The following is a 21,067-nucleotide window of genomic DNA, read 5'->3' on the forward strand; positions in this document are numbered from 1 at the left end:
AATTTCAAACACTGAAAATTTCAAGCTTTCAAAAGTTTTCTGGGAATGTAATGTAATGTAATGTAATGTAATGTAATGTAATGTAATGTAACAGGCTATGCTTGCCATGATTCTATGCAGAATTTTATAATGAATCTCTAAAATTCTGGATAGAATCCTGGCATGCTTACATGGGTCATATATTTTTTTCATGGGTGACAATTAGAACTGCAATAGAAGGCAGTTTGGGGGATACTTTGAATAGAGTGGTAAAAATATTTAAGCATTGTTTGTGCATTCACCTTTTAGGTCTGACATAAATTCAGTCCTAAAAGAAGAAAAAGTTCCCTAATCAGCTTCATCTCCACAAAGAAAGTTGGGAGTTAATGCTTCTACATTACCACTCCAATTACTGTGTGCTGAGAAATCTGACATTTGTTGTTAGTTGCGAAGTCATGTCCGACCCATCGTGACCCCATGGAAAACATTCCTCCAGGCCTTCCTGTCCTCTAATATCTTCTGGAGTCCATTTAAGCTCACGCCTACTGCTTCAGTGACTCCGTCCAGCCACCTCATTCTCTGTCGTCCCGTTCTTCTATTGCCCTCAATCTTTCCCAGCATTAGGCTCTTCTCCAGTGAGTCCTTCCTTCTCATTAGGTGGCCAAAGTACTTGAGTTTCAACTAATCTGACATAACCATCTATAACTGAATGTTCTATGTGAACTCTCCCAGACTAGCATTAGAAAGATGAAAACCAGGAATAATCCAGAGGGCTTCAGTGCATGTAAAAATCTGTCTTAAGGGATTTTTTTTTTGGGCAAACAAGAAAACATTTGTGTTTTGTAAAACGAAAAGTGGAAATGAATATTTTATTGTAAATAATGTTAATTATAATGTATGATTATGATCCAGTGACTGCAAAGATTAGACTGAATTTTGGTCTTCACAGGTCCAGATTACACTATTAAGGAAAATTCTAGCAAGTCTTACTTTGAACAATAAAATTGAAGCATGCTGATCAATAGAAGAATTCCAAAAACTTACAATAGTGTTTGTGCATGTATTATTTCTTGAAACAGTTTCAATATAATGTTTATTTAGGACATTTTAGATTCCAGATAAAATATTGAAGTATTTATAGATTTAATCAGCTTTTCCTTAACATTTCTAATGTGTTTTTGGTAACATTAAAATAAACTCAGACCATAAGAAAAAGATTTTTTTTTAAACAGTGTTGACAACATGATGGACAATTCAAATTCAAATTCACCATGCTAGTGATGACATGTGCAAAATAAATTTGCTAAAAATGGCAGAACTGAGAAGTCAAGCTGTTTTTCCCAGCAACTTATTTTTGTTGCCCAGTGATAAAAGTTATGAACACTTTTACTTCAACATTTGCTCTAAGAAACAACTCTATAACAATTACTGGATTTCACTGTGACTCGATTACCTTTCTTGAAGCTAAAATATTGTATTCCTACACAACATTGGGAACAATAGATTCTTGCAGGTCAGTGCAGTTTAGTATATCCTTTGGTCCAATTTACATATTAACACCATCTCATTTTAAATATTAAAAAAAGACAGACGCTGAATGGCCTAGCAATAGAAAAAGTAGGAATACTAATTTCCTAATGACAATTGGAACTACCGATTACCAAATTGTTGGAAAAAAGAGACATAGACTTGCATTTTTCACTAAAAATGGGCAATTCTATTTTTGCAGTTCCATTCAGAAAGATCTCCACACAGCCATTTTCAACACTTGTGTTTCATGGCAAGCTGCAGAGGGGAAAAAGAAGAGAACATATTAAGATACTTATTTGCAATTCTAGCCACAACTCTGATTTCTTAGGATTTGAAAAATACTGAAAATAGAAAGCAAAATAGAATCATGTCTGCAGAACTGTAATAAAAATTAAACTTACTCTTGCTATTATATTAAGAGCTAATGATACTGAAATAAAAGTAAGGCATCTAGTTTGGTTTACAGGTTCATTTAGTGACCAAAGTTACAATATCATGGAAAAAAGTGACTTATGACCGTTTTTCACACTTACAGTCATTGCAGCATCCCCGTGGTCACGTGATCAAAATTCATATGCTTGGCAACTGACTCATATTTATGACGGTTGCAGTGTCCCAGGGTCATGTGATCACCTTTTGTAACCTTCTGACAAGCAAAGTCAATGGGAAACCAAATTCACTTAACAACCGTGTTAGTAACTGAACAATTGCAGTGATTCACATAACATCTGTGGCAAGAAAGGTCATAAAATGGAGCAAAATTCACCTAACAAATGTTTCACTTAGCAACAGAACTTTTGGGCTCAACTGTAGTCATAAGTCGAGAACTCTACTCTGTTTGAATGACAGTTCAAACATGCTGAAAATGAATTAGGATAAACAAGGAAAGATACATTATTAGTGCTAAACAATACTGAATTTACAACAATCTGAAGTGCTATTTAAAAACACATTGGTTTCTAGATATTTTAAGCCAATTCTAACTTAAAGAAACACTATATTGAAGCAAGGAAGTGTAGTTTTTCTTCGCTCTTGTTCGAGCGCAGACCTAACCCAAATTACATATAACTCTGTGGTGCAAACTTAGTATAAACCATAGTTTCAGCTTCTGGATACGTTATCATACCAGATTGATTCATATAAGAAATAAAGAAGAAGGGTTACAGGGATTGGGTATGTCTATTTTAATGAAAAGAAAGACTAAGGATGATATGATAGCAGTGTTCCAATATTTAAGGGGTTGCTATAAAGAAGAGGGGGCCAACCTATTCTCCAAAGGACCTGAAGGCAGGACAAGATTAGAGTTTGGACTCTAATCAAGGATAGAATGAACTTAGATCTAAGGACAAATTTCCTGATAGACCAATTAATAAGAAGAATGGCTTGCCTCCAATAGTTGTGGGTTCTTCCAAACTGGAGATTTTTAAGAAGAGTTTGGACAGCTATTTGTCTGAAATGATATAGGATCTCCTGCTTGAATGGGGGGCTGGACTAGAAGACCTCCAGGATCCCTTCCAACTCTGTTATTGTTATTCTGATTCAATTCTTGGAACCATTCAAGGAAAGGGAAAAAAACATTTTGTCATAATCACATTTTCCCAAACTATCCTTTGGAGGATTTTCTGAATGCAGTCACAAAAGAATTCAAAATATGGACAAATTCTTAGCAAAGTTGCCAGTGTTGCAAGCAGTAGTGATAGAATTAATACAGTGTTCACATATTTTAATATTTGGCCTTGAGAATAGGACTGGAGTCTTTTCAAAGTAACACTAAAGCTGAAGGGATGCTTCTTATAATTACCAAGCTGTATATAATATCATTTGACCATCTAATTTAGTGTTAGCTGTGTTGCCTGGTATATGTTTTTAAAGCATAATCCTTGTATCAATTATTGGAAATATCAGCAATTAATATTTGCATTTACTTGCATCAGTAGGTGAAGTCAACCATTTTTTTTGTCCTGTTGGCTCCATTTTCAGGTGTTTGAGAATGAAACCGGGCCATTTGTAGGCTAAAGAAGAGCCATTCCCATCTACTACAATATTTTTCTTTTCTTCTACTTGAATATTTGAAATAATCAGAATAGAAGGCAAGTAAACAGCTGCATCTTTCAATTATCAGCTTCAGTTATATTGGCAAGGGTTCATCTGGCTATTTTAGATGCGCACAGCACAGCTTATTCTTGAGAAGTGCCAGGAAATATCTCTCATCACATCTCCCCTACTTAACTGCAAAATTAACTTGACATGCAGTCACCTAGTATAAAGCAATCTAAGATCTCATTACAACATTTAAAGAGTGCGATTCAAGGAGTCAAAAATGTCTCATAGCATTTTTGCCATTTCTTTTGAAGCAATGCTTTTTAATAGACTCCAGTATTAAAGAAAAAAATACAAACAATTATCTTATATTCTTTTTTTTTTTTTTTTAGAAAAAAATAACATAAATTTTCAGAGTCTTTTTCCAGTATAGGTTTACTTTCAGGCATTTCACAGATAAATATTTCCTACCACATATAACCCAATAATTTGTATAAATAATTGGCTTCTGCAACAGTGATTCTGAAGTCATTTTATGTCCATATCATAATTTGCAAACATTTTAATTTTAAGATTTTTTTTGCCAGGCAGATTGGTAAGGCAATACAAATATACAACACACACACACACACAGAGAGAGAGAGAGAGAGAGAGAGAGAGAGAGAGAGAGAGAGAGAGAGAGAGAGAGAGAGAGAGAGAGAGAAGGATAGAAAGAGAGAGAAACAGATACAGAAACTAACACAAATAGGAAAAAGGCTTGTGTTCAAGCCATAGCTGAGTCAGTTATAGTATTACAAGATCCCTACCATAAATTTTCGGGAAATCTTAGTTGCAGCTTGACATTTGTGTCTGATGATTACTAATTTTGCCTACAGAATTCTCTAAGACAGTATAAGATACAGGCACAGCTTGAATCCTGTTCACATGTATTTCTCTCCAGTTTTCGTGCCACAAGCCTGGACACACTATTTAGACATCAAGTTGGTCTAAAATGGATTTTTCTTCTTCTTCTTTTTACATTCTGTGGCTGTAAAATAAACTAGGAAACACCTAGCTCTGTTATTTTAATTATGAATTGTGTGATGTGTTTCAAATAATCTGCATCTCAAAAATGTTCTAAAGTATTTGGAGATCTTGAATGTTTTTCTTCAATAAATATCCATAACTAAATGATAGAAATTATAATTATAGGAAGCAAATAGATGTTTATCTGGAAGCAACAATCTTGCTTCATAATTGGGTATTTCAGTTGCCAATATATTCCATATCAGTATTGTCACCATACCATGATTGCAACCATGAAATTAAAAGATGCTTGCTCCCTGGGAAGAAAGTAATCCTAGACAGCTTACTAAAAAGCAGAGACATCACCTTGCTGACAAAAGTCTGTATAGTCCAAGCTATGGTTTTCCTTGTAGTTATGTATGGCTGCAAGAGTTGGATCATCATGAAGGCTAAGCGCTGAAGAAACTGATGCATTTGAATTGTGGTGTTGGAGAAAACTCTTGAGAGTCCCTAGGACTGAAATGAGATCATATCAGTGAATCCTAAAGGAAACCAACCCTGACTGTTCTTTGGAAGGACAGATATTGAAGCTGAAGTTGAAATACTTTGGCCATGTAATGGCAAGAGGGGACTCATTGACTGAAGGCAAAAGGAGATGGAAATGACAGAGGTTGAGATGGTTAGATAATGGCATCGACCCAATGAACGTGAAGTTAGGCAAACTTTGGAGATAGTGGAGGACAGAGGAGTCTGGTGTGTTATGGGGTTGTGAAGAATCAGGTACGACTTAGTGACTGAACAACCACAACTGTACTTTACTATCTACAGCCACCCAAGATTTTCTACTATTTTAATGATGGTTATTCAAACATAATAACTGATATTTGGATTTACTTCAAAGTTAATATGATTTGCATTGCAATTAATATAACTCTGGGATCATTCAGATAATAGTTCTGACATATGTATTTTGATACATTTGAGTGAAAATATCAAAGAATGTACTGAAAAACAATTGCCCAGTGAAGAACCAACAATATGGGGAAAAGCTAAGATATTTCAAACCTGATTACTGGATTGGGTTACATGTTGCAAATGTGTCACATTTCTATTAATTCAATAAGATTTTTCTTTACATCTCCCCAAATGAATGAGAAGTCTCCAGCTTTCCACTTCCATGATATTTAAAAAAAAGTAGAAGAAAGGGCAAAATTATGTCCCATTCTGGTAGCTGAAACTGCTTCTGCTAATGGAAAGATATGCTTGGGTTCTACTCCAAGTGCTTAAAAATAAAATTCTATGGGGATAAAGAGTAGAGAGACGAAACTAGAGAAACTAATAATTAAACTAAGAAACTAGAGACAATAGTCATAGATAGGTCTTTTGTTATCTGAAAGGGTGGCCTCATCACACAGAATGTGGTAGATGACTGAGCCCGAGGGAGGAATCAAATGTTGTCTTGAGTCTCTTCATGCCCACAAGAGTTCTAAGTCCAGCCCACTTTGAATTCCACACTCTTATCTACCATCAATTTGCATTGACTGTTAGTAGTTCAGGTTCTTGTAGAAAGCTTAAGCTTGCAATAAACCTTCATATTCATTTGAACTGACTGGATTTCCTGATTTCCCTGGCATATGACACAAGCCAATGAAATATAAAGTATGAGGACATACAGGGACCATATAGGGAAAACAGGCCCATCATCTTGGCCTTCAGGAGGGTTCAATTTATCCACTATATTTTATTATATGAATAATCAGTAATTTTAGATGCTTGAAGAATATCAAGTGAAACACTTTGAAAATTAGCTACTTTTTCATAGTGTTAATTCTATTAATAAAATGTTGACATTTGCCAGTAAATGCCAATTCTGTCTCTATCCATCTAAACACATGCCATATTGCTTGAGAGCTGTCATCTCATCATCAATGTTTATGATTCAGACTTGGCTGTAAATATTAAAAATTCAAGAAAAGCACAGCACTTTTTCATTGAGGATCTTTTTTTTTCTTTATTTCCTCTTTTATTGCTTTGGGTATCGAGGGAGATATTCCTATCATTGAGGATGGGAAATTTTAATTAATACTATCCCAATTTATGAAGTTTTCTAAGGCCAGTATGTTCTTTCAGTGGAAACAGAAATACACTTGCTTCTTCAATAATGTCTGCTCTAAGATACAATCTTTTATGCAAAATCAAGGAAAGGAAAAATTGAGTTCTGACAATATGTTAGAAATACATACTGAAGGAACTAGAAGAGCAGAATGAGGACCATTACTCTTCAATATCTTCATAAATGACTTAGATAAGGGAATAGAATGGTAACTCAACAAATCAAAGATAACACTAAGCTGGCAGGAATAGCCAACACCCCAGAAGACAAGCTCAGGATCCAAAAAGATCTTGACAGACTTGAACAATGGGTCCTACCCAACAACATGAAATTTAATGTGGAGAAAAGCAAGGTTTTACACTTAGGCAGGAGAAACCAAAGATACTTGTACAGAGTAGGCAAAACCTGGTTCAAAACCAGTAACTGTGAGAGGGACCTTGGAGTCCTCGTGGATGATCACTTAAACATGAGCTAGTAGTGTGCAGCGGTAGCCCAAAAAGCTAATACAATCCTTGGTTGTATAAACAGAGGCATAGAATCAAAATCATGTGAAGTATTAGTACTGCTTTATAAAACCTGGAATACTGCATCCAGTTTTGGTCACATTAAAAAAATGTTGAGACTTTGGAAAAAGTGAAAAAAAGAACAACTACTATAATTAAAAGCCTGCAAACAAACATATGAAGAATGGTTGCAGGAATTGGGTAAGGCCAGCCTAGAGAAAAGAAGGACTAAGTATTCCAGTATTTGAGTGGCTGCCATAAAGAAGAGGGGATCAACTTATTTTCCAAAGCACCAGAAGACAAGAAAAAATGGATGGAAACTAATCAAGGAGAGAAGCAACCTGGAATTAAGTAGAAACTTCCTAACAATTAGGATAATTAACCAGTGGAACAGCTTGCTTTCAGAAGTTGTAAGGGCTTCACCATAGGAGGTTTTTAAGAAAAGACTGGACAGACATTTATCTGAAATGGTATAGGATCTCTTGCTTGAGCAGGTGGTTGGACTAGAAGACCTCCAAGGTGCCCTCCAGCTCCATTTTGATTGAACAATGGGTTGAAATGAATAGGATGGAATTTACATAACATATAATTCAACTTTGGAATTTAGTACTATAAGATGTGGCACTTACTATCAGCTTGGCTGGCTTCAAAAATGGGTTGGATCTATTCATGGAGAGCCCTGATGGAAGTGTGATGGCCTCTGAAGGCTATCTGTGATGTGACTATTGGGTACATTTGTGCAGGTAGTTGGCTACTGTGAAGACAGACTGCTGGACTAAATTGGCCAGGGATCTGATCCAGTAGGGTACTGCTTATATTTTTAAAGGCATAAATACAATGTTACAGTATATATCAGAGTGGCAAAAATGTAAGGCATAAATATAGGATGGGGGAAATCTGTCAAAAGTCTCTGGAGGTCTGGAGTAGTTGCAAATTAAATATGAGTTGATAATATAATGCGGCTGCTAAAAAGGAAAATGTATTAATAAGGACACAGAGATCATGAGAAGTAATTGTGCCTTTTTGCTTTGTACTGGTAAGACCTCATATGAAAATATCTAGCAATAGAAAATGTACCACCATATGTAGTGGATCCATTGTGTCTAAGTCTGCAACCATGGTTCAAAAAGGACAGTGACCAGTCGCAACAAGTTCAGGGGACAGCTACCATGAATCATAAACCAAGTCCTATAAAGAACAGTTAAAAGGATCTACAGTAGATAGGTTTAGCCTACTGGAATGATGACTGGGGAGAGATATAAAACAATAGCTTCAAATATCTGAAGAATTATCAAACAAAGGAGAACAGTTATTCTATATTGACCCAGATGTCAATAAGTTAAAAATATGAGAGAACAGATTCAGGCTAGACATCAGAAGGATTGTCCCGCCCACAATATATGATCTGTCAACTGTGTGTGATGGTAAGGTCTCTATTGCTAGAGATTTTCAAACATATGCAGATAGTCATTTGTGAGACATGCTGTACTGGATCCTGCACTACCAATGGGGTTTGAATAGATTTTCATTGAGATATCTTCCAACTCTATGCATCTATGAAAATATAATGTAGTGAAATGAAGTGAAATGCTTGATATTTGTAAGTTCCTGGGTTGTAGCTTACAATATTCTACTTGAATGCAGCATAGAAAACAATGTAACAATGAGTGACATGAAGAAGAATGCTATAAAACAGCACCTTAATAGTTTAAACCCAGACCTATCCATAATTTAAATTACTCCATAAAAATATTCTCAGTCAGTAATAGTATCTCATAAAGCCTATGAATGGCTATCACTATTGCCCCGTTCTGTAGGATTCTTATTATTTATTATGAAGCAGTGATTTTTAAACTGTACTCTGAGGAATCTCAGGATCATGAGTGGCCACTTAAATGAAACATAAACAAGAGTGGATAAGTTTTCTTAAAAGAAAGCATGTTCAGCAGCAATTAATTTTTCTTAGAGCACACAGCTGCTGACATACCCACAGTTTGTCAGCCAGTTACAAATCCATTTGAAATAGGACAACTTTAAATTCAAGAGCTTATCCATTTTCAGAAGAACAGATTTGATGTATCCACAGGCTCAATTGTATTTTGTGTCAAGATGGAAAATTATTAAAAGCAACTTGATTTGATGTGGGGTCATATCAGCGGATCTTAATACTGAGGGAGCAATATCTAATACAATATTATATTTCCTTCAGTGCCAACTTAGCCAATAGTTGGACTTGGACTCTGTCATATCCATATTAAGTTATCTCCTTGCAGCCTGGTTCATACTGATATTATTGTTTTAAATTGAATGTTACTTGTTTCATGAGTGTTTATACAACAGAAAAAGAAGAAATAAATATGATAATACCAACTTAAAGGAATACCTTGTGTGCAGTTTCTGCAAAATGCTGAGCGCTGTTTTTCATGTCCTCTGTCTTTTCTTCAGTTCGACTTAATCTTTCACCGCGCTCATTCAAAGCCTGGCTTGCTTTCTGTACTGCACTTGTCACGCTGTCTGCTGCCGAATGTAATATGCTGTTTCCTGAAACACATCACACGTGGTTGGAATGCATGTCTTATTTTCTGAAACATGTAGCATAGCGAAACCTGGATGAATTATGAATGGAAATTTTTTTTTTTAACTTCACTTGATGCAAATGACTTTGTTGCAGTAATTCTAACAAAGATGGCTTTAGGCTCTAAGGCAAGAATATCCAATCTTGGCAACATTAAGACCTGTGGACTTAAAAAACCTGGCTGGGGAATTTTGGGAGTTGAAGTCCAGAGGTTTTAAAGTTGCCAAGGTTGGACACTCCTAATCTAGGGAGAGAATGTTTGTTTCCCACTCTGTAATATGAAATCATATAGGCTGACCTCCAAATAAAATAAACCATACAAGGATTATTATCAGGAAAATCTCTCTATTCTTTTCTAAATTCTACTATTGCATTGTATCCAACAATCATACATTTTCCTCTTCCAACACTTCTTTTTCAAGTTTTCTTTATACAATTCCCCAATACAATACATTTCTATGCAGAAGCCCAAATATGCAAAATAAGGTTTACCCCAAGATAAGTGGATATAGATGTCAGGGTTCCTATAAATGAAACCCATCAAAAGAACTTCAAGGCAAGAATTCTTCCTTAAAGAACATTTTATTAGGATACACAGCACTACATAGTTGAACCCGAAACTAAATTCTCTTCCCCCAGATACAAAGTAACAAGTTGCAATTCCAACCCCCCCCCAGCAGTCATAAATCACATTCTCCAATTAGCTTGAAACGTGGGCTCCCTCTCCAGCTCCTCAGCCTCCCAAAATGTTATCGGTTTGTGTCCTTGAGTTCCCACAAAGCGGCATTATTATTATGGCTAGCATTCACCCCACCCCTTCTATATCTGATTCCTAAACAGCAGAAAAAGAACGCTAAATGCTGAGTAAAAGTGGCTGCAATTTCCTTAGTTGTCAGAGCGGGACCATCCATTGTCACAGCATTGACAATAGAATTATTTCTATAAAGTTAATTAGAGCTGATTTTTATACCTATATTTATTCCATTTGGAGTTATTTTTTGTGTCAAAATCCCTTTTTGATCTCAAATAATAATAATAATAATAATAATAATAATAATAATAGTAATAATAATAAAGTTGGAAGGTACCTTGGAGGTCATCTAGTCCAACCCCCTGCTCAGGCAGGAAACCGTACACCATTTCGGACAAATGGCTGTCCAGTCTCTTTTTAAAAACTTCCAGTGTTGACTTCCGGTTCTGGGTTGCAATGTGTGCAGTCATACGAAGAGACTTCTCTCTTAGTTGCCCGCTTTTCCTCTGCCACTAGACCCTTAATTGGATTGAAAAGTCGCCCTGGAGGGGTGACTACTGATGAGGAGGACTCTCATTGATCACGGGGGAGGAGGCAGCTCCTTCCGCGATCCGAGGCAGCTCCTCAGAGTCGACGGAGAAAAGATCAGCCAGTAACACGGCCGATCATTTAGGTGCTCCAGCCAAAAGTCAAAAGAACATCTAAGCATTAAGAAACCATCGTGGATGATCCCGGTGAGACTTTTCCCTCTCTCTCTTTGCCTAACTACTCTCCTGTAAAAAGCCTTTTGGAATTACTTCCCTGCTTTGAAAGAGCTGCCTTTGTCTATTTGGGAAAAAGAGCTTTCCATAACAAAGGGAAAAAAAGTTAACTTTTTATTGACTATTTTTATTTTTGGTTACTTGGGGGCCCTGGAAAAATCCTTATCATAGAACTTTATTATTATATCTTCTAAGCTGGAGAATATTGTTTTCCTAGGTCTTGGACTTATTTTTTTAAAGGGATAAATCTTTGTTTGAAAAAAAAACACAACTCTATGAGAAGCCGGAAAAGAGATTTTACAGCTCTCTGAGTTTAATAATATCATTTTTGGTGTCTGGAAGAGACTTTCATAGTTTACTGAGGACATCTTGTGGAGAAATTTAAAACTGCAACTGTCTTTTTTTTTTTTTTTTTGGTCTAATGATGAGATTGGCTTTGATCTTCAGACCATCATAAAGGAAAAGGAAAAGAATTCAACAGCTGTTATTTGTGGGGGTGAACACTGACTAACTGTTTTGAAATACAGCCTCCATTAAAAGATAACAGGATTGGTCTTAGTTATGATTGAAATGGAAAAATCTTATTTACAACTCAACTGTAAACTCATACTAGATAAAATCTATGAAGCTACTGAGGAAATATGTTTCCAAATAAGAGAGAGTACTACAGAAATAATAAACAGAAATTCTACTGTGAACTTACAAACCGACCTTCAGACTCTATTTGATCATTCTACAGACCAAAAAGCAAGAGAAGAGGAATTAATTTACACTAAAGATTCTATCTCATTCTACATACAACCTATTGAGACTTTGAATGACCAAAAAATGATTGTAACTAAACTATCTGCAATTGCAAAACTAACAGAAACGGACTTGAAATTACAACTGTTGGAGAATTATGACAACTTTGATAATCAAATACTAACTATAAAATTGGACATGATCGAGTATTTTATTTAGCAGACAGAAGCCAGGCATCAAAAACAGAGGGTGGGAGGTCTTTTACTGAGCCAAATGACATTACAAGCAATAATGGGAGATCTATTTGCTGAAACAGAGGCATTGTTATGGAAACTTGTTTGGCATAAAAAGAAAGCCAGAATAAGACTAAAAAGACAAATTTAAAATTATATGTATGGATTAAAAAGGTTTTGAGAAATACGGATTGAATTAAGGATTAAGATTTAGAGTTGAAAATCTGTGATTATTAGAATATATATGTTAAACAGAGTAAGAATGTATTTTTTGTATGAAAAATAATTTGTATGAAAATTATTTTGTAATGGAATGAGAATAAGAATATGAAAGAGGTTTTTAGCAATTTGAATTGATTTAACAATTAATTGAGTATGTTAAGTTAGTAAGATGATGTTTTGTGTAATAAACATGTTTATTTATTTATTTATTTATTTTAGACATGATAACTATTTGGATGAGATTTAAATGCTATCTGAAGAAATAAGAGAGATTTGTGATAAAATCAATGATTTATGAGATTAAGAATTAGAATATATCTGGATTTGTATTTTAGAAGGGATACCCGAAGTGATAATATGTTTATCTAAGATTAAATTGGACTATGGTAATAAAGTTCAAAAACAGGATTAGAATTTATAGAAATGTAATGTAGAAATGGATTATGTTAACTAGGTTATATTATTTGAGGGAAATAGAGAGGGAACATTTAATGTATTTACTCGAGGTATTATATAATTTTGTTTCTGGATGATTGATCACCCATGTCTTGAGTATTCTGTTGTAAAAGTTAAAAAACCATAAAATTTGTTATATATTTCAGTGTTGGAGCATTCACCACTTCTGGAGGCATGTTGTTCCACTGGTTAATTGTTCTGACTGTCAGGAAGTTTCTCCTTAGTTCTAGGTTGCTTCTCTCCTTGATTAGTTTCCATCCGTTGCTTCTTGTCCAAGCGCTCTGGAGAATAGCTTGACAGCTACTTCAGAATATTTACTTTTTAAGTAATTATTTATTTCTAATGTTTACTTTTAAATAAGGAGCTTAGGACTGTATAAATATAATTTTATTTTTATTATCATTTCTTATACAAACTAATTCCTTTAATTTCCGAGTGCTGGGTTGAATATTAAACTGCTTAATGGCAGCATGGTCTGAACAGAATGGAATGCTCTTCTCTATGAAAATGAAGAAAAAATATTTTTCTGCTCCTATTCCAATTCTTTTTTCACTAATAGGACTTCTTGCAGTGTTCGGTAGGACCCACCAACTCTCCAAAGAAAAGCTTCAGGAGAGATACAGTGAATGAGGAATCAAATAAAATTCCATCCTCCCTGTTCAATTGAGATATTTCATTTTAATCATCTTAAATTAAAATGCACTTTTGTAGACAGAAACAATTTTGAGAAAAATGACCCTGGGTTCAATTTCTGATGCTAGGTGCTTCAGCGCTATATAAAAAGGGTTGTTTTGTTTTTTTTTTTTAAAAATGCATTTGTCTGAAAATATAATTAATTTTCCATCAAATCTTTACATCAGGCAATAATCAGTTTCTGTAAACCCAATGTGTTTGCTAAACATTCTCTGCTGAAGCACGTATTGCTAACAAAAGGTTACAACTTCTGCATGATTTGAGCTGCAGACAGGCTATCTTACAGATTTTCAAATCTGAAGGAGGCACCTGTTATAATAATAATAATAATAATAATAATAATAATAATAATAATAATAATAATAATAATAATAATAATAATAATAATAATAAAACAACAACAACAACAACAACAAAAAGTTGGAAGGGACCTTGGAGGTCATCAAGTCCAACCTCCTGCTCAGGCAGGTAACCCTATAACATTTCGGACAAATGGCTGTCCAGTCTCTTCTTAAAAATTTCCAGTGTTGGAGCATTCACTGCTTCTGGAGGCAGGTTGTTCCACTGGTTAATTGTTCTAACTGTCAGGAAGTTTCTCCTTAGTTCTAGGTTGCTTCTCTCCTTGATTAGTTTCCATCCGTTGCTTCTTGTCCTGCCTTCAGGCACTTTGGAAAATAGCTTGACTCCCTCTTCTCTGTGGCAGCCCCTGAGATATTGGAACACTGCTATCATGTCCCCCATCGTCCTTCTCTTCATTAAACTAGACATACCCAATTCCATCAATCTTTCCTTATATGTTTTAACCTCCAGTCCCCTAATCATCTTTGTTGCTCTTCTCTGTACTCTTTCTCGACATCTTTTTTACATCGTGGTGACCAAAACTGGACGCAGTATTCCAAATGTGGCCTTACCAAGGGATTGTAGAGTGGTATTAATACTTCACGTGATCTTGATTCTATCCCTCTGTTAATGCAGCCTAGCACTGTGTTGGCTTTTTTGGCAGCTGCAGTACACTGCTGGCTCATATTTAAATGACTGTCCACTAGGACTCCAAGATCCCTCTCACAGTTATTACTATTGAGCAAGGTACCCCCTATACTATACCTGTACATTTGGTTTTTCTTGCCTAAATGTAGAACCTTATTTTTTTCACCATTGAATTTCATTTTGTTAGATAGCGCCCAGTGTTCAAGTCTGTCCAGATCCTCCTGTATCCTAAGCCTGTCTTCTGGAGTGTAAGCTATTCCTGCCAGCTTGGTGTCGTCTGCAAATTTGATGAGTTCCCCATCTATCCCCTCATCCAAATCACTGATGAAGATGTTGAAGAGCAGTGGGCCCAGAGCTCTGGGGCACCCCACTACACACTTCCCTCCATGTAGATGTGGTTCCATTGAGGACCACATGCTGAGTACGGCTGATCAGCCAGTTATGGATCCATCTGGTGATGCTGTCTAACCCACATTTTTCTATCTTATCAAGTAATAGGTTGTGATCTACTTTGTCAAATGCCTTACTGAAGTCCAAGTAAATTATATCCACAGCATTCCTCTGGTCCACTAATTTTGTCACTTGGTCAAAGAATGCAATCTGAGGGGACCCAGATTGTTGGGGGCAATGTAAATATATGTATACATTGCTTACTGGTGTACACCGCTTAGAGAGTGCTTGCACTTAAAGCGGTATATAAGTCTCATAAATAAATAAATAAATAAATAAAATCAGGTTTGTCTGGCATGATCTGTTTTTGACAAACCCGTGTTGGCTTTTAGTAATGACTTGGTTTGCCTGTAGGTGTTTGCTGATTCGTTGTTTGATTATCTTTTCCAGAATCTTCCCAGGTATTGAGGTCAGGCTGATAGGTCTGTAATTTCCTGAATCCATTTTTTTCCCTTTTTTGTAGATGGGAACTACATCAGCTCTTTTCCAGTCCTCTGGTAGTTCCCCAGTGCTACAGGATCTTTGAAAAATATAGTTCAGTGGTTCTGAGATCACATCTGCCAGTTCCTTGAGAATCTTGGGATGTAATCCATCTGGTCCTGGTGATTTGAACTCGTCTAGGCTGGACAGGTGTTCTATCTTAACTTGTGTTTCTATTCTGTTTTTTATTGCACTATTTTTGATAGGTTGGTCTGCTTTTTCCTTTTGTGTAAAGACAGATGCAAAAAATGAGTTAAATAGTTCTGCTTTCTCCCTACTGCTAGTCACCTTCTTACCACTTTCACCCACTAATGGACCAATCGTTTCCTTCACTTTTTTCTTATTTTTTACATGTTGAAAGAAGCTTTTTTTTGTTTTTTTTTTACTTTGGTCGCAAGCCTTAGTTCATTTTGAGCTTTAGCTTTCCTCACTTCATCTTTGCAGGCTCGGGCTATTTGCTGATATTCTGACTTAGTTATGTGTCCCTCTTTCCACTTTCTATACTTGTCCTTTTTATCTTTCAAATAATTATTAATATTATTTGCCCTGTTTTGGTAGGCAATAGATAAAATTGTATACATTTGTTGAGAATGTTTAAATTTGGGGGTAAGTTAAATTGCTTTTTCTTTTTCCTCATAAAATAGTGCGTTGGCATAAAGGTAAATGATGATAAAAATAAGATTATATACATGATGGTTAATTTGGAAAAGAACTATTTTTTATTTTTCTCATTAGTATTATATTTGATTTTGTCTTAGAATCAACTTAACTATTTTTATGTGACCATCTTGATATCTAGCTTTTAGCTATATTCTCAATAGGAAATCACAAACTACTTCTATCAAAAATATTGTAAATTATTTTGCCAAAGCTAGATACTCATTTATTATCAAATGACTATTCTTTATTTCTTGGCAAGTGACTTTTGAAATTTTTAACCCAATCCATTCCAATTTATCTTTAAGGATAAGACAGACTTAATTCTCCTTTGTGTGTGTCTGTGTGTATGGGTGTGTGTGTGTGCGCACATGAAATGTTACCATTCTAAACAGGAATTCAAAGTTGAACTATAAATATGGTTGACTAATGCATATTCAAACATCTTGCAACACAATATGTACGTGGTAGTTTTAAACAATCTTTGACTAGATATTTTTAATTGATCAAAATATGTATCAATGATTCCAGTATCTAATGCCTTTCAATAGGTACAACATTGCAAGGAACTGATCATCAGAAAAGCCTGGCATGAGTTTTGGGTAGTAAGATGTAACAATTTTATTATTAGTATAATTTCTACTAATCTTTTGCAGATTACATTAGAGCAGGGGTTTTCAAACTTGGCCCTTTTATGATTTGTGGACTTCAACTCCCAGAATTCTTCAGCCGGTGTGTCTGACTGAGGAATTCTGGAAGTCCACAAGTCATAAAAGGGCCAAGTTTGAAGACCCCTGGATTAGAGGAAAGAACACATCAGACAGATTTCTCTATAGTCCAATTGTGAACAGCTAAACTATATTGCCAACACTTTGAAATATATTTTTTAAACTAATAACTAAATAAAGGTAACACTACTGAGTTTGGATTTTTTTCAGGTAAAGATTAGTTTTATGATTATATAATGTGTTATATCATTTTATTTATTAATCAAATTTATACAACTGCCCACCTCAGATATTGAAGGAATAAGGTGCTCTTTTAAACACTGCAAAAAGTTTCAGCAAATGTTTCACATGATGTAGGAGATGACTAGGCTGAGCCCAAGGATGGTAGCATAATTAGTCTGGAATCCCTACTTAAGTCCAGACCCCCTTGAAATCCACTGACTCTTATCTAGTAATAATTTGCACTGACTATTAGGAATTCAGATTCTCTAGGTTGCATGGAATAAACTTGCAGTGCTTTTGAACTATCCTGGCTCCTGGTGTCTTGCTCCTGACACCTAGAAGCTTCTATTAGTTTCTTTCCTTTTATTTTATTTACATGAATTCATGGCTGACTACTAAGACAAGTGACAGAACATTAACAATTCAACCAATACATTTCATTTCATTCAATTTTGTTCTGAGACTCTTCAGCTAAGTTTCTTGCAGAACCTGATTATAGCTTTCCCTGTGAATGCTTTGTAGCCTTCCAACTCAATCAATCATGTCAAAGTATTTGTGAATTATATAGCAACATAATTTCTATGATACATATGGACATGATTTTTAGGTTTCTCATGCATGGCAAAATGATAACTGATTACATTACTGGATTCACTGTCACGTAGAATCCAACCAATGTATAGCCTAATAAGCATCTTGGTGTTATCCCTGTACCTTAATTTTGTCACAGATTTTTAGTACTATACTTTGAAGTATATATTATATATAATGTAATCTAATGATGGCGAACCTTTTAGATACCGAGTCCCCAAAAACTGCCTTGCCCCTTCCCCGTCCCCCCCTCTCCTGCCTGCAGGGCCACCCACCACCTCCACGGCCCACCACAACAGATCGCCCAGGCAGCCCAGCAGCATTATGGCAGCCACGCCCCCTGTCCACACCCCACAACATTATCTGTACATGATGGGGCCCGAGGGCGGAATCTTGTCCCCGCTGCCCAGCTGCCAGGTCCTTGGCTGCGCTGCTCCATGCAGGCTGCGTCCAGGGCGACTCTCCTCCAGGGGGGCTGCTGGTGAGGAGGGGGCCATGGGGGTGGCGGGGCTGGGGCAATGGCGTGTGTGCCCACAGAGAGGTCTCTGAGTGCTGCCTCTGGCACCCGTGCCATAGGTTTGCCACCACTAGCATAATTTATTTGGTAAAGAAAGAATAAAAACATTTGCATTAAACCAATTAGTAGGCTTAATGTTCCTATTTCGGTAAATATCTCTTCCACACACCCCTAAAAATAGGGCCACATACAGTCTGGCTCACTGCATCACCACTGTCACCACCTTATGGCCTCTTGGTGACAAAAATACTGTAGCCTACAGATAGATTGCCTGTTCTGGAGAAGAGCCCTTGAGCAGGGCAGTTTCACTTTTATTTACCACCATAGTAAGTATCAGAATTGCATGGTGTGAGCTCTTTCTATATCTTTTCCTTCCCTTTTTAACTGCAGGACACAAGAGTCTTGAAGAACAAATAATTATATTTAATGTCATTACTGAAATGAGTGGCCTGAACCTGTTCAGTAACAGACACTAACGACTCCTTTCTGCAGCCAAAGTGCTTACCCCAAACCAATTTAAAAACAAATATATTTACAAAAATATCCTATAAGGAACAAAAAATACCCCTTTTTTTCTGTTAGCTAGCCTGTTTTGCAGGCATCTGCAAAGAGGAAGTCTTTGTAAAATGTGAATGCCCAGAGTTATCTGGTTATCATATGGGCTTTCTTAAATTTATGATGGGGCAGGTGGGGTTAGAAATTATAGCCCTATTAGGAAGCAGGAAGAATTGGCTCTTTTCAGCAGCAGAAGCTTTTTTTTTTTTGTTGTTAAAGGATGCCTTTCCTGAAAAAAACCAAAGCAGGCAGTGCAAGAGACTCAAGAGAGAGTTCTCTCTTCTGAGAATGCTGTTGCCTCCTATGGAGGTCAGAACTGTTAAGTAGGATCAACATATAGCAAGTCACAACAATTGTTAACTGCTTGGGAAAGAAATAATCACTACCCATGCCTTTACTTGTTTGTTTTCACCAGCTGGAAGCCAGATATGCATTGCGATGATAGAAAAGAGTTGGTTACTGTTGAGGTCCAGGCTGAGCAGTCTCCAAAGTCAGAAAATGTGTAATGATTTAACACAGGAAGAATCTGCTGGAAATGTTTACTCTTACATCATGCATCTAATACACCACAGACATTTAGTAATTCCTTGCAGGAAAGGATGACTCATTATATCAAGTTCAGCATTGCAGATACATAGGCAACTGCTGAATTTTGTACACAAGGCAAACTTTTCCAATGTAATGCTCTCCAGATGTTGGGATATCAGCTCCCATTCATTCCTGGGTTATATCTGGCAGGTACCAGATTCAGGAATGTGGCATTAAAGCCTAGTTTAAACAAGGCCACTATTAGGAAGAATTGAAAATTTCTAACATTTAGAATTTGGTAATACCAGTCAGCATGCACTAGTCACTGTGAAAGTGGTATTTAGAGGTACAAAGATGATCTTTCTCAAAATCATATGTAATTAGGAAGCAGACAGCATCAAGGAGATATCATAGACTCCAGTAGCAAAGATTAACTAGGTTTAAACATAATTCCACTGCAGGAAATTATTAGAAGCTTGTAATATTCTCAAGAGAGTTAAGAAAGAAAAATGTCCTTACTTGGATAAACAGAAATTAAATATTTTTATATGGTCATATTGTACTTAGGACTACAGTGGAAAACAGAAATTAGTCATAAGTCATTGCAATGGTTAAAATGAGGCATCACATGATGAGACTTAATTTTATGGCTGTTTTTATGACAGCTGTAGAGCAAGTCACCACAATTGTTCAGTTAACCATGTGATCATTAAATGAATCCAGCATATCCAATGGTTTTTGGGTTTTTTTTGCCATTTTCTCCTTGAAAACAGCAAAAAATGTTGCAAATTGTGGTTATGTGATTGAGGGATGTGCAATTGGTCATAAATATAAGCTGGTTACCAAGAGCCCAAATTGCAATCATGTGTGGCAATTTTGAAAATGGGTTGTAAGTTGCTTTTGTTACACCTGTCATAACTTTAAACAGTTAAGCCACCAGTCAAAAGTCAAGGGCTACCTGTAATTTAAAAGCAGGCAGAGAACAACAGTAGTTTATAGAAGGTACCCTTATTAATAGATCCCCCTATTAATGCATAATTTTGTTTGGTTTGGTTCCTTAGTATAATTTAGTATAACAGCAGCTGCATTTGGACAAGAACTGTTCAACTCCTCGTGTAAGCATTACTCTGTAGCTCTTTCCTAATTTTAATGACTGGGAAAGAGCTGAAAGAGAATCATGGAAGGCTTAGCTCTATACCTGTTTACTTCCATGTCAGCTGGATTGTTTGCTTCCGATAATTATGCTGGAAACCCAGAGTTTATTTTTCATATCCATCTCTATTGCAACAAGGGCAGAAGAGGAAATGAGTTGCTTTCTTTAAGAAATGACAGAAATAAACAAAATATGGTTTCATGCTTGTGTGCTCAGCTATTACTTACAAGTTGGTATTATATTCAAATTGTAGTCCTAAATACAGAATTCAGATTTAATTTATCTATTTATTAAATTTATGTGCTGCCCATTTAACTACAGCAGAAGACCCCAAAATGCCACACTCAGATCAGATCTGTTACATATTTTTAGGAGGATAAAAGAAAACCATTTTTGGCGGGTTTTAAAGCATTTTTTAAAATGAATTTTCTATCTTATTCCACACTCCTACTTTAAGTGATCCATATCAGTATTGCTATTATTATATGGCTTATTTACATAATATCATATTCATCTCAACCAATATTTGGCTGGAGAAAAACAAATGATTAAATAAAACAGTGAATGACCAAGTATTGTCTGAAGAGAATAGAA

The 21,067-nt window shown here is 35.9% G+C and overlaps 1 protein-coding gene across 2 annotated transcripts in view; it reads right to left on the bottom strand.

The window, feature by feature from the left end:
* Nucleotides 1-534: 534 nt before the first annotated feature.
* Nucleotides 535-21,067, bottom strand: part of STXBP6 (syntaxin binding protein 6) — an 88,568-nt gene continuing 68,035 nt past the window's right edge. For both annotated transcript variants that reach the window (XM_039335963.1, XM_039335972.1), the window contains exons 5-6: nucleotides 9,554-9,711; nucleotides 535-1,764 (exon numbers count right to left, since the gene is read on the bottom strand). In XM_039335963.1, coding sequence (XP_039191897.1) covers nucleotides 1,741-1,764; nucleotides 9,554-9,711 — 182 coding nt within the window. In that variant the 3' untranslated portion in view covers nucleotides 535-1,740. The remainder of the gene's footprint in view (nucleotides 1,765-9,553; nucleotides 9,712-21,067) is intronic.

The sequence above is a fragment of the Crotalus tigris genome, unplaced genomic scaffold, assembly GCF_016545835.1.
Source record: "Crotalus tigris isolate CLP2741 ecotype Arizona unplaced genomic scaffold, ASM1654583v1 scf7180000017546.9332058, whole genome shotgun sequence".
NCBI lineage: Eukaryota > Metazoa > Chordata > Lepidosauria > Squamata > Viperidae > Crotalus > Crotalus tigris.